Source organism: Equus quagga, chromosome 2, assembly GCF_021613505.1.
Source record: "Equus quagga isolate Etosha38 chromosome 2, UCLA_HA_Equagga_1.0, whole genome shotgun sequence".
In the NCBI taxonomy this organism is placed as follows: domain Eukaryota; kingdom Metazoa; phylum Chordata; class Mammalia; order Perissodactyla; family Equidae; genus Equus; species Equus quagga.
In genome coordinates this window covers 65,153,481-65,168,222 of record NC_060268.1, presented here as the reverse complement: position 1 = coordinate 65,168,222, position 14,742 = coordinate 65,153,481, and the positions used below count along the sequence as shown (strand labels likewise).

General features: G+C 35.8%; 1 protein-coding gene across 3 annotated transcripts in view; it reads right to left on the bottom strand.

Moving 5' to 3' along the window:
* The window catches only part of LOC124236121 (Bardet-Biedl syndrome 4 protein), a 188,120-nt gene that overhangs the window by 154,013 nt on the left and 19,365 nt on the right, over positions 1 to 14,742 (bottom strand). For 2 of the 3 annotated variants that reach the window (XM_046654824.1, XM_046654825.1), the window contains exon 2: positions 4,245 to 4,312. The exons of the other annotated variant lie outside the window; for it this stretch is intronic. In XM_046654824.1, the coding sequence (XP_046510780.1) occupies positions 4,245 to 4,312 (68 nt within the window). The remainder of the gene's footprint in view (positions 1 to 4,244; positions 4,313 to 14,742) is intronic. 3 annotated transcript variants of the gene reach the window in all.

Sequence of the window (14,742 nt, the reverse complement as noted above, 5' to 3'; positions counted from 1 at the left end):
TAAGTGGTACAATTCTGATTAGCAATTCACTGCCTACTTGTTACTTACTCATACCATCACTAAGTGGTACAATTCTGATTAGCAATTCACTGCCTACTTGTTACTTACTCATACTTTATATATGTATATATGGTATACAAAATTTGGTACAAGAGTATAACATAAGTGAGATTATTTGAAAACCATAGTCTTATTTTATTTAAAAAGTGTGGAAGTTTTATTTAAGTAAATTTGTATCTCACAAACCATTTTCCAAGAAAAACCCCATTTAAAGAAAAAGCCATTGTAGATTTCTTCAAAGCTCAAAAAGTAGTCATAAATCCAAATGACTTTGAAATAGGCACTAAAATACTCCTGTATCGTTTAAAAAAAGTTATAACCAAGCAGTAACAGGCCATGTACATCTCTAGTACATCTCTTGCCAATTTTTCTCAAAATACACAGCTCAACGATTAAGAGACGAAAATGAAACGTGACATAAACAACTGGAATCTTTTTCCCTTCTTAAAGGCTTATAATGAACACATGGACTAAGAACATTTCCATATATATTTGCTGAGGGGATTTTAAAGAGTGAAAATATCACTAAATGTAGACCTTTGACAATGGGATTGCACTTCATCACTGTTTTAAATTTTTAAAAATTTCCTGTATGTGCATAGTTTTAGAAGTTAATAATAACATCAAGGTTTAGCAATAATTTTTGCCACATCTCAAGTCGCTACTGATTTCCAACACTCTGAGGCAACCATTTTAAATTCTTTTAGCTATTTCTTCTGGTACTTACATTTATCCTAAATAATATGCTTATGCTCAGATAGTTACTATCTTTCCATTTTAGATACTATCACCTTCCTTGTGAAAGATGAAGACTTAGCATTCCTACATGCAGCCTCCCCCCAATCTTTCTTATAAAATTTTTCTATTGCTTTTATTTAAGCTACTATCCATTGATTCTAACAATTAACTAACAGGAATTCCAGAAAGAGAGCAGAGGGAAGGCAATTACCAAAGCAGTATTATAAGTTAATTTCCCAAAGCTTTAAAAGGACGCAAGTCTTCCAGTTGAAAGAGTTCACTAAGGGCCCAACACAATTAATCAAAAGACTCACACTTTCTCAACTCCTAAGAACATCAACAATAAAGAGAAAAAGCTGAAACTTAAGGGGGAAAAAAGTCTTAAAAAAAAAACAAACTTAAGAACAAAAAAAGAAGCAAGAACCAGAGTGGTATTAGACAGTTGAGTGTAGAAAGCAAACTCTTTCATAAACATTCCACTATCAAGTTTTCCAGCTAGCGAATCTAGCAACCAAATTCGAAGGCAAATTAAAGACATTATCAGGGCCACCATGAGTAATATTCTAAGAAAAGTTATGTAGGAGTTAAATTAAGGATACAGTCCAGCAAAATGAGATTAGATCAAGAAAAAGACACGGATCTAAGAAACAGAGGCTCCAACCCAGGAATACAGTGATGCAAAGTTCATGGCTAATAGCTATACAAGAGGCTTAGTGTTAGTGGGAAGGGCATCCTGATTAGTAAAGCAGAATGGAGGGCTCCAGAATGAGTATAAATACAATCCAAATGACCTTGATACCAGAAGCATTGTCCTCAGGAAGGTCCAGAGCATTTGACATTAGGCCTAGTACAAAAAAAAAATAGTAATAATAATCCTAATACACTGCTTGGACTGTCAATGAATGATATAACCATAAAAACATTGTTCAATGGTGTCACTTTAAAAAAAATCAAGCTATGAGCAAATTAAGACTTGGTTATGATCACAAGATGAAAGGGTTATGATAACATAAAAGTACAGATGGTATAAGATGGGAGTCTCAAAGGTAAGGAAAGCAAGGAAGAGGAAAGAGATTATGGCAAAAGGTGATGGAAAGGAAAGAGGTATATTAGTTAAAGTTAGAAATGCAAACATCTGGAGACATAACAGCTCTACTTTTTCATCTGTTACCACATACCATGTATTACTGTTTTTTTAAAAACAAATAATAGATTGGAGAAAAGAGCTACAATAACTATCATACATTAAGAACTCATTAAGAAAAGGTGCAAAGGATACAAAAAGGCAATTCAGAGAAATGTTAAAACAATCAAGTAATATTTTCTTTATCAGACTAATAAAAATGTTAAGATTCTTAAAAGTATCAGCACAAGCATAGAAAAAATGATAGTTCATACACTGTTGGTGCAAAGATAAACTCAATAACCTTTTTTGAAAAGTTTTATTTATACAAACTGTAAATCTCTATACCCAAAGTCCAGCAAGCCCACTTCCAAAGTTAGGATAGAACAAGAAAGGAAAAGGAAGGGATGGAAAGGAAGGAGACACACAATACAGAATGAACAAAATGTCCCACAATAGGGAAAATCATAAACTGATATGGTCATATTAGAAAATACTGTACAATTGTTAAACACATAGTACGCTGTTGAAGGAAAAAATGGTAACTTGCAGAATAAAGTGGAATTGGAGCAGGAAGTGGGAAAGAGCACAACTATAATTCATTATTTTTTCCTAAAATAAAACATTTCAATTGTAGATTAAAGTTTATTGACATAAGAAAATACTACTTTAAAAAAACCCCAAAACTTAGCAATGATTTAGATCCAGTTGAACAGTTCCCATCTTAACCTCCTTACTAAGAATCTCTTTTCATAAAGACACAGATTAACCAAATTTTATAAAGGTACCACGAATATGCATTTTAGAAAGGAGAAAACCGAAAGTAGCAGTTACTTCTGAAATGTCAATAGTGGCAGAGTCAGAATTAGAAAGAACCTGGGTCTCTAAAATTTTAGAACTATTTTGCTTTATATTGAGTTGGACTGCCAGATCTGACAATATTGAAGTAATTATAGATGCATGACTAATATTCACTTTAATATTGCCACACTATAAAATGGAAAAAGTGACTTATGATCTATTCAGACCATGAAATACCTAAAATACATTTGAAAGAAGGTGCTAAATATGAAATACGAAAGTAAAAAAAGTTAACCAAAAAGGTTTCCAAGACCAAAACAAAAGCCATCTTAAACACAACAAAACATCTTGTTTTAACAGTATTAAGTCAAAATACCTCTACTACGGTATACCACTGATGCTTCACTTCAAAATAGATTTCCACTATCAAGAAACTTAGAGTAAACTAGATCTCCTCAAATATAGTATATAGCGTTTATTAAAGTATTAACTACTAACATCAGCCTTTTGGGCCAGAATTTAGGCTGCACATAATTAAGATCTTAGGTTTCATAGTCATTTTGAAAAACCAGCAACCTTCACTGAAAACCAAACAGGAATTTTCATCTGTCTTTTCATTTTGGAAGTCTTGAGAAGCACCGAATTAACCTATTTAGAAAAACACAATCCCTTTCTTTTGGAAGCATAACAGCATAGAAAATGATGCCAATATCTGTATCACTCAGCTATCCCCCCATATTATACAGCCAATACTACAATATAAATAAGCAATCTAACACTTTATCATATCATACATAAGCCTTCCATGTTTACACTGTATTGCCAAAGTTCTTAAAACTTGCCTGTGATTTAGGTCTTAGGATACAGTTTAAAAATCCTATTGCTCTCCCATTCTAACCTAGCATTTGAAAAAAGAAAGAAAGAAGCCAGGAATTGCTACTATAACTGCTATTATTTAGCAAGTAAATGGATACAAATATCTAAGTAAATAGTACAAATATTTAAACAGAAATCCTTAAGTTTCCTTACAGAAGTTAATAAGAAACCTGGAAGACTTACATTATTTCCATCAAATATTCCAGAAGTGGATATATAAATATTAACATATAAATATACACATATGGCCAGATCAATCTATCCTTCCTGCTGCTTTTCCTCCCACAGTTTTACAAATGGGATCCTTTGTCATCATAGTTTCTGAAAATCAACCAGGTCCATGAATCAAGCAAATATCATTAATATCCTCCATTTAATCACTTCTTTGATTATTCAGCATTTTAATAAAAGACAGTGGCAAATGCCAATTTATTTTGTTGCCTAAGTGCCAAGTAAGCTTCTGGTTTAAAAAATAGTAAAACTGTGCCCTTTATAAATAGATATGTCAAATCTGTCACGTCAGAACAGGCTTTCCATAAAAATTTACAAGATAAATGGTGTGCCCTTAAATAATGAAGTACTTGGTGCGAATATGTGCGCACACATGTGTGTTTAATGACTTGTCTTTGTAATGATTCTGTCCTACCTTTGCTGCTGCAGCCCGCCTGTCCTTTGCATCACTGAATTCATACTTCTGGAAGTACCCAATATGCACTGTAACAGACAGATGGACAGATCAATGGGCCACAGCGGCAAAGGCCAGATAGATTTGATAAAAATTAAAATCAAGGTATATAAAGGGGAGGGGAAAACCAGAAGAAAACATATCTACCTATATTCTATAGTATAAAATACCTGAACTTCAGGTCTGCAACCCTCCCATACACATACCCAAACAAACTATTCTTGATTTCCATATTATTCCCTTTTTTCAAGTAGAAATAGTACCAGTGCAACAAGCAAAATAATCAGTATTTTTAATACCATCGACAGTTACAAACACAGCAGGCACTTCTGTGACCATGCCACACAATTTCTTCAAGTAGAAGTTGCTCTTTAATACATAAGAAACTATTTATGATATCCAAAGATGACTTTCTATGCCAAAATTAAAATGGCAATTTGATACACACTGAAAATTTCTACCATAATGCTAAGGTCTGTGTGATAAGAGTATACTTGGAATCATTAAATAAAAGTCCTATTTCAGCATTTTACCATTCTACATTTTCCTACCTATGTAAAAATGGTTGCGAGCACACCTAGATAAGATAATTTTGGGGGCTTAAAAGAACATATAATAGTGCCATTTAAGCCAAGTACCAAGATACAGTAAAACATTTATATACAAAACCAACAACATCTTTAAAAGCTATGTAATCTTTCTGTTACCTCAAATCCATTCAAACAAGTATTTACACTTCAAGAAGCTTCTGAAAGTTATTTTTTAAAAAACACCTTAATATCTCAAAATGCTGGCTTCGCTTAAGCTTGATCTTACATTCATGTAAAAGCCATTTTAATTTAATCAAATATTTTATTTTGTAAGCATCTAAAATAATGTAGATTCATGCTACATGTTTAAGAAAAATTGAGGGGAAATGTTTCCCCTTTTATTTCAAGGGGATCTAATCATTTACACATTTCTTATCATAATCCCTCAAAAACATAAGGAGGTAGGGAGACACGATAATCACATATAATGCATGATCCTTGACTGAATCCTGGACTAGAAGAAAAGCTATAAAAGACAACTGGGGAATTATGAATGTGGTGTGCATACTAGATTTTTTCTACAACTTTGTTCAGATATAATTCCTAAGCCATAAAATTCAGTTACAAAGTCATAATTCAGTGGGGGTTTTTTGTTTTTAAATATTGGCACCTGAGCTAACAACTGTTGCCAATCTTCCTTTTCTTTTTTCCCTTTTTCTCTCCAAGTCCCCCTAGTACATAGTTCTATATTTTAGGTGTGGGTCCTTCTAGTTGTGGCATATGGGATGCCGCCTCAGCGTGGCCTGATGAGTGGTACCATGTCCGCGCCCAGGATCCGAACCAGCAAAACCCTGGGCCGCCAAAGCGGAGCACACAAACTTAACCACTCGGCCATGGGGCTGGCCCCTCAGTGGTTTTGATTATATTCAGAGTTATGACACATAGTTGTGTCAACCATTAATTTTAGAACATTTCATCATCCCAAAAAGAAACCCCATACCCATGAGCAGTCACTCCCCATTTTCCCCTTCCCCCAATCAGCCTCTGACAACCACTGATCTACTTTTTGTCTCTATGGATTTGCCTATTCTGGACATTTCATATAAATGGCATAAAAAAGTATGAGGTCTACTGTAACTGGTTAATTCTGTCATTCAGTTTTACATATCCAGGAAGGCCAACACGCTGAGAACTTGTCATGGACATCAAATAGGGCTGTTTAACTGGGGGAATGGAGAGGAACTATTAATCCAGGAAGTTAGTTAAATGAAGGTTGCTTAAAGCTTCAACTACACTATTATAATACATGTTAAAGATGAGGAAAGAGAATTTATTAAAATTAAACAATTGATACAAAGTTATACAGCTAATAAAAGACAAAGCTAGAACTGAACTTAGTCTACGTGGTGCCAAAGATTTAACCAACCACTAAGGTATTTTCCTTCCTAATAAAATAATTCACCAATTCTCACTGATTCTACCTTCTACTATCTTGAATATCTCTCCCTCCTCTCCATTCCAGCCTTACTAACCTCATCATATATTTCTTGCTCAGATTACTGTAATAGACTTCTCACTACTATCCCTGCTTCCTATTCTCATTTATTTCCCATACCGCCAGCAAACTGGTCTTTCTAAACACTAGTTCCATATTAATCTAAAAGTTTAAAGTTTTTGGCCGTAGGGCATAAAGCCATTTCATTTAGCATTAAGCTAAAGCCTTTCATAAACTGCCTACCTGTTTGGCCTGTTCCTAGAACACTACTTCCTAATAATTTTAGCAATATTCAATTCCTTATTGTTCATTCAACATACCAATCCATTAATAGCTTCTGCCTCTGTATATTCTATTCCTCCTTTCCTCTGTCTGGAATACCATCTACAACCCCATCTGCCTAGTGAGCTTCTATTCATTTTTCAAAACTAGCTTCAGATCCACTTCCACTAGCAGGATTTGTCAGTCCTTCTAAGAAAATAGCATTCAATATTCCTTCTCTAGCCTTGTAACTCTACTGTTGTACCTATCACTGTATTATAATTTATTTATACATGCCTCCCTCAAGAGTTGTCCAGTATCTGTATTCCCCCAGTATAGTGTAGCAGTGAAGAAAATATCTGTTAGTAAAAAGCTATCGAGTATTCTACCTATATACTGTTCCCAATTAAACTGAAGCATTATTTTTAGCAACCCATTAACCTTGGAAATGCATAAAATAACCATAACATCATAGGGTCCTAAAAGAAGGGAAAAAATTGGGTTAGGGGAAGGGTGGAGGTTCTACTTTTAAGAGAGAAATATTAAGAATGGAGATATTAATAATAGCGATTGCCTCTGAGGGATGGAACCAGGTAGTAGTTAACATACTTAAATATGAGATTTTTTACTTTATCTTTTGTACTTTTTGAATTTTAACCGAAGAATACACATGTCTAGAATACTTGAAATACTAAGGAAATAAATGCTTAGAATACTAAAGCTGTTTTTTTGTTTGTTTTTTTTTAAATCACAGGTTATGGAGGAGAATTCAGTCATACTGGCCTCAGCACACAACTTACGTACTTTGTTTTGGTTACACAGAACAAAGAAAATCCTGATTCACAAAAATAAGAAGCTTGTATTGCAACTTCAGGATATTCTTCACTTAAACAGACCCAGAAGCTTAAAAAATATACTCGAAAACATTTTACTCAGACCTAACTAGTTAACATTGTGTAGCAACTGCTTTTATTTTTCTAAATGCAGTGAGAGGAAATACACAGAGCTCAAAACCCCAAAACTATTAATAACAGAGTAACATCAAGATGTTACCTATTCACTTGTTACTGCAAAACCTGCCATTGTTGGCAATGAGGGTGTTAACAAACATCTTTGCCTTGTCCCACATTTATTTAACTGAACAAGGTGCACATGCGCTGCCCTAGTGTTCTACCTCATGTAACTTCGCTTGAGCAGACATGCAAAGGTCTGAATCCAAAATATCAGTGCATAATAATCTTCTTAATCAACAATCCATAAGAAGTAAAGCAGGAACTTTTTCTGGATTCCACACAAACAAAAAAACATTAGCCTAAATAAAGTTTAATGCATTGGTAGTCTCCACTATGTTAAAATCATCTTTAAAATTGCAGAAAGGTTATCACGAGGAGATTAGAATAAGGCAGGTTCAAGTAAAAAGTTACAGAAACAGATATTAATATATGGAAGAACTTGAAATCAGAGCTGTTCAAATATGAAATGTGTTCACTTCTACAAGCAGCTGTGGGGGTGTATGTCACTATAGAGGTTTAAGAATAGGCTCAGAGACCACTTAACAGGGAGGCAGTACTTGGTAAATGGTCAGTTAGGATAATTTTTAAGATCCCTTTCAGCCTTGTTAATCTGACTTTATGGGAATAAAAAACTGTGTTGAGGTGGCACCCACATTCCTCTCCTTCAGATCCACAGTTGCGTGTTACTTGAAAAGCAAGGACCATGCTTTCCACAGGCTTCTACTTTTTAAGAAAAATGTGGAAGAGATTTAGAGAACAGATATGAATGAGAAAAAAGGTTTTAAGTTTTCAAGATTTAGAAATCATCAACCTCCTTCCGGAGGTACGTCAGTATGATAGCAGACTGAGCTCCTCCCTTAGACTCTCCCCCTAAGATACAAGGAAAAGAACATTCACAAACCAACAGAGAACATTCACACAACACAAAAGACATCTGAGAGACCCAGACAGCCATATGTCGGAAGGAGGAGGTAGTGGACACCCTGGGGGGGGGGGGGGGGGGGGGGGGGGGGAACAGGAGGGGGTAAGAGGATCTCCTCTCCCTCTCCAGGAGGAATCCAGGGCACGGGACCATGCATGGCTCTGAGAAGAGGAGGGAGGGGCGACTCTCCACAAGAATGCCTTCTCTCTCCAAGTTCCCTACAAGCCCATGGGACACTCCCCCCAAAAGGAAGCTAAGCTGTTGCAGGAGTATCTTCATCAAGCCAGCACCCCAGGAGAGCAGATAGTCAGGGCAGAGAAAGAACATCTCTGGGATCGCACATGAAAGAAAACGGCCCTCCCCCATGCCAGGTGATCCAGCTCAGCCAGTCACCCAGAGAGCCCCCACATACATTAAAAAAGCAGCAGCTGTAAGAAAGCAAACTGGCAATCGTAGAGGGGCCCTATCACCACAGATTCCAAAAGACAGGCACAGAAGCCAGGGCTCAGAGTACACAGCTCCTGACTGCCCCGCCCCACAGTGGCAGCAGGTGGAATCTGTGACGAGGTACTATCACTACGCGAAAGCATATATCTATGCCATCAAACACATGAAGAAATACATTAATATATATTCCAGACCAGAAGGAAAATGACAAGTGCCCAGAAATCAACCCTGAAGGCACAGAAATTTACAATCTAAATGACGGAGAATTCAAAATAACTATCATAAAAAAACTCCATGAGTTACAAGAAAATACAGATAGTTCAATGAAGTCAGGCTAAAATTAATGAACAGAGAGAATTCTTCACAAAAGAAATTGGAACTATTAAGAAAGATCAATCAGAAATACTGGAGATGAAAAACACAATGGATGAGATAAAGAAAAATCTGGACTCCCTGAATGACAGAGCTGACATTATTGAGGACAGAATTAACAGTCTGGAGGAGAAAATACAGAAATGTTTCACATGGAGGAGGAGAGAGAACTAAGACTAGAAACAAATAAAGAAACTCTCTGAGAAATATCCAACTCCATCAGCAAATGCAACATAAGGATTATAGAATTCCAGAGGGAGAAGAGTGGGAGAATGGAGCATACAACTTGTTCAGAGAAATAATAACCTGAGAACTTCCCGAACCTGAGGAAGGAGCTGGAAATAAAAAAGAAGCTATATATCCTAATTATATCAATGTAAAAAGACCTTCTCCAAGGCATACAGTAGTAAAACTGGCAACAGTCAAGGACAAAGAAAAAATATTAAGGGCAGCAAGGCAGAAGAAAATAACTTACAAAGGAGCCCCTACAGGCTAGGAGAGGGTGGAACGATATATTCAAAATTCTGAAAGACAGAAACTTTCAGCCAAGAATACTCTATCCAGCAAAAATATCCTTCAGATATGATAGAGAAATAAAAACTCTCCCAGATAAGCACAACCTGAGGGAGTTCATCGCCACAAGACCCCATGTCCCACAAGAACTGATCAAGAAGGCCCTCACACCTGGAAGAAAAAAAAAAGGAAAAAGAAAAAGAAAGGGTTTACAAAGCCTTGAGAAAGGAGATAAACAGGCAGACAAAATCAGAAAACTGCAGCTCTCTATCAGAACAGGTTAGCAAACAATATAACATTAAAGATAACCGGAAAGAAAACATCAAAAATAATTCTAATCTCGTCATTTTAACCACAAACGCACAACACAAGATGAAATAAGCTGTGACAACAACAACTTAGAAGGGATAGAGGAAAGGGATGGAATTGGCTTAGACTAAGGAAATAAGAGGCTATCAGAAAATGGACTATCTATGAGATTTTTTATACAAACCTCATGGTAACCACTAAACAAATAATCAGAACAGAGACACAAATGATAAATAAAGAGAAAACTGAAAAAACCATCACGGAGAACTACAAACTGAAATGGCAGTCCAAGTACGCAGGACAAGAAACAAGGGAAACAAAGAACAAATGGGAAACGAGACCCAAAATGGCAGCATTAAGCCCTCATACATCAACAATCGCTCTAAATGTAAAGGGATCGAATTCTCCAATCTAAAGACAAAGTTGGCGGGATGGATTAAAAAACAAGACCCAACAATATCCTGCCTCCAGGAAACACACCTCAGCTCTAAAGACAAACAGAAGCTCCGAGTGAAGGGATGGAAGATGATACTCCAAGCTAAGGGCAAACAAAAGAAGGCAGGTGTTGCCATACTTATATCAGACAAAGTAGACTTCAAGATAAAACAGGCAATGAGAGAAAAGAGGGGCAGTATACAATGATAAAACAGACACACAACTTCTAAGACATTACACTCATAAATATATACACACCCAACACAGGAGCACCAAAGTACATAAAGCAACTATTAACCAATCTAAAAGGAGACATTAACAACAATGCAATAACAGTAGAGGACCGTAACATCTCACTTACATCGATGGCCAGATCATCCAGAAAGTCAACAAGGACATAGTGGAATTAAACAAAAAACCAAGCCAGATGGACTTAATAGATTAATAGAACATTCCATCCAAAAACAGCAGAACACACATTCTTCTCAAGTACACATGGAATATACTCAAGGATAGACCACAGGTTGGGAAATACAACAAGACACAATAAATTTAAGACTGAAATCATATCAAGCATCTTTTCCGACCATAATGCTATGAAACCACACATCAAGTACAAGAAAAAAGCAGCGAAAGTGACAAATATGTGTAGACTAAACAACATGCTACTGAACAACCAATGGATCATCGAAGAAATCAAAGGAGAAATCAAGGGAGAAATCAAAAAATATCTGGAAACAAATGAAAATGAAAATATACCATATCAACTCACATGGGATACAGCAAAAGCAGTCCTAAGACCTTAGAGAAATTCATAGCAATACAGGCTCACCTTAACAAACAAGAAAAATCTCAAATAAGCAATCTTAAATACTACACCTAACAGAATTAGAAAAAGAAGAACAAAGCCCAAAGTCAGCAAAAGGAGGGAAATAATAAACATTAGAGCAGAAACAAATGAAATTGAAACAAAAAAAACAGCAGAAAGGATCAATGAAACTGAGAACTGGTTCTTTGAGAAGACAAAATTGACAAACCCTTAGCCAGACTCACTAGCAAAAAAGAGAGAAGGCTCAAATCAATAAAATTAGAAATGAAAGAGGAGAAATTACAGAACTACAAAGGATCATATGAGAATACTATGAAAAAACATATGCCAACAAATTGGACAATCTAGAAGAAATGGATAAATTCTTAGACTCATACCACCTCCCAAAACTGAATCAAGAAGAAATAGAGAATCTGAATAGACCAATCACAAGCACAGAGACTGAAACAGTAATCAAAAACCTCCCGAAAAATAAAAATCCAGGACCAGAGGGCTTCTCAGAAGAATCCCACCAAACATTCAAAGAAGATTTAATACCTATCCTTCTCAAACTATTCCAGAAAGTTGAAGACAGAACACTTCCTAACAGATTTTACAAGGCCAGTATCACCCTGATCCCAAAGCCAGAGGAGGACAACACAAAAAAGGAAAATTACAGGCCAATATCACTGATGAACACAGATGCAAAAATCCTCAACAAAATATTGGCAAACCAAATACAGCAATACATTTAAAGGATCATACATCACTATCAAGTGCAATTTATACCAGAGACGCAGCGATGGCTCCACATCTGCAAATCAATCAATGTGATACACCACATTAACAAAATGAGGAATAAAAACCACATGATCATCTCAATAGACACAGAGAAAGCATTTGACAAGATCCAACATCCACTTATGATAACAAACTCTCAATAAAATGGGCATAGAAGGAAAGTACCTCAACATAATAAAGGTCATATATGACAAACCCACAGCCAACATCATACTCAGTGGGAAAAAACTGAAAGCCATCCCTCTGAGAACAGGAACAGGACAGGGTGCCCACTCTCACCACTCTTATTCAACACAGTATTGGAGGTTTTGGCCAGAGCAATAGACAAGAAAAAGAAATAAAAGGAATTCAAATAGGCAATGAAGAAGTAAAACTCTGTTTGCAGACATGATTTTATATATAGAAAACCCTAAAGAATCCATCAGAAAACTATTAGAAATAATCAACAATTACAGCAAAGTTGCAGGGTACAAAATCAACTTACAAAAATCAGTTGCATTTCTATACTCTAATAATGAACTAATAGAAAGAGATACAATCCCATTTATAATGGCAACAAAAAGAATAAAATATCTAGGAATAAATTTAACCAAGGAGGTGAAAGACCTATACAAAGAAAACTTTAAGACATAATTGAAAGAAATCAATGATGACATAAAGAAATGGAAAGATATTCCATGCACATGGATTGGAAGAATAAATATAATTAAAATGTCCATACTACTTAAAGCAATCTACAGACTCAATGTAATTCCAATCAGAATCCCAATGACATTCTTCACAGAAATAGAACAAAGAATACTAAAATTTATAGGGGCAACAAAAGACCCCGAAGAGCTAAAGTGATCCTGAGAAAAAAGAACAAAGCTGGAGGCATCACAATTTCTGACTTCAAAATATACTATAAAGCTATAGTGATCAAAAGGGCATGGTACTGGTACAAAAACAGACACACAGATCAATGGAACAGAACTGAAAGCCCAAAAATAAAACCACACATCTACCGACAGCTAATCTTTGACAAAGGAGCTAAGAACATACAATGGCAAAAGTCTCTTTAACAAAAGGTATTGGGAAAACGGGACAGTCACAAACAAAAGAATGAAGGTAGACCATTATCTTTCACCATACACAAAAATTAACTCAAATGGACCAAAGACTTGAAGGTAAGACCTGAAACCATAAAACTCCTTGAAGAAAACATAGGCAGTACACTCTGTAACACCAGTCTTAGAAGGATCTTTTCAATTACCATGTCTACTCAGGCAAGGTAAACAAAAGAAAAAATAAACAAGTGTAACTTCATCAGACTAAAGAGCTTCTGCAAGGCAAAGGAAACCAGGAACAAAACAAAAAGACAACCCACCAACTGGGAGAAAATATTTGCAAATCATATATCCAACAAGCGGCTAATCTCCAAAGTATATAAAGAACTCCCATAACTCAACAACAAAAAAAACAACCCGATCAAAAAATGGGCAGAGGAAATGACCAGACATTTTTCCAAAGATGATACACAGATGGCCAATAGGCACATGAGAAGAAGCTCAACTTCACTAATCATCAGGGAAATGCAAATCAAAACAACAATGAGATATCACCTTACATCCATTAGAATGGCTATAATCACTAAGATAAAAAATAACAAACGTTGGAGGGGATGTGGAGAAAAGGGAACCTTATACACTACTGGTGGGAATGCAAACTGGTACAGCCACTATGGAAAACAGTACAGAGATTTCTCAAACAATTAAAAAGAGAAAAGCTGTATGGCCCAGATATCCCACAACTCTTTGGTATTTATCCAAAGAACTTGAAATCAACACCCCTATGCTGACTGCAACATTATTCACACTAGCCAAGACATGGAAGCCACCCAAGTACCCATCAACTGATGGTTGGATAAAGAAGATGTGGTATATATATACAATGGACTACTACTCAGCCATAAAAAGACGAAATTGTCCCATTTGCAACAACATGGATGGACCTTGAGGGTATTATGTTAAGCAAAGTAAGCCACAGAAAGACAAGCACCATATGATTTCACCCACATGTGGAAGATAAACTAACACATGGACAAAAAGAACAGATGAGCAGTTACCAGAGCGGAAGGGGGTTAGGAGGTGGGCATAAGGGGTAGAGGGGCACATTTATACGGTGACTGACAAATAATAATGTACAGTTGAAGTTTCACAATGTTATAAACTATTAGGACCTCAATAAAATTTTCTTTAAAAATTGTGTTTACTCTGGTATGCAACAAACATTAGGCAAGTTTACTGTCATCCTTAATTTTTTTAGCTATTAGTTATATACTTTCATTCCTAAGGGTGACTAGAGGATTTTTGTGAATTTTCATCCTTTTGACTTTACAGTTGGGTGGAATGAAACATTATAAGTCAAGTTTCAGACACTGTCATATATTCCGAGGACCCAACTATAACTATATCAATGCAATATGAGTTGAGATGATTACAGAAACAGACAAAATCTTTAGAGCCAATGAAATTGAATTATTACCTTTAAAAAGTCAGACTGGTGAGTAAAACT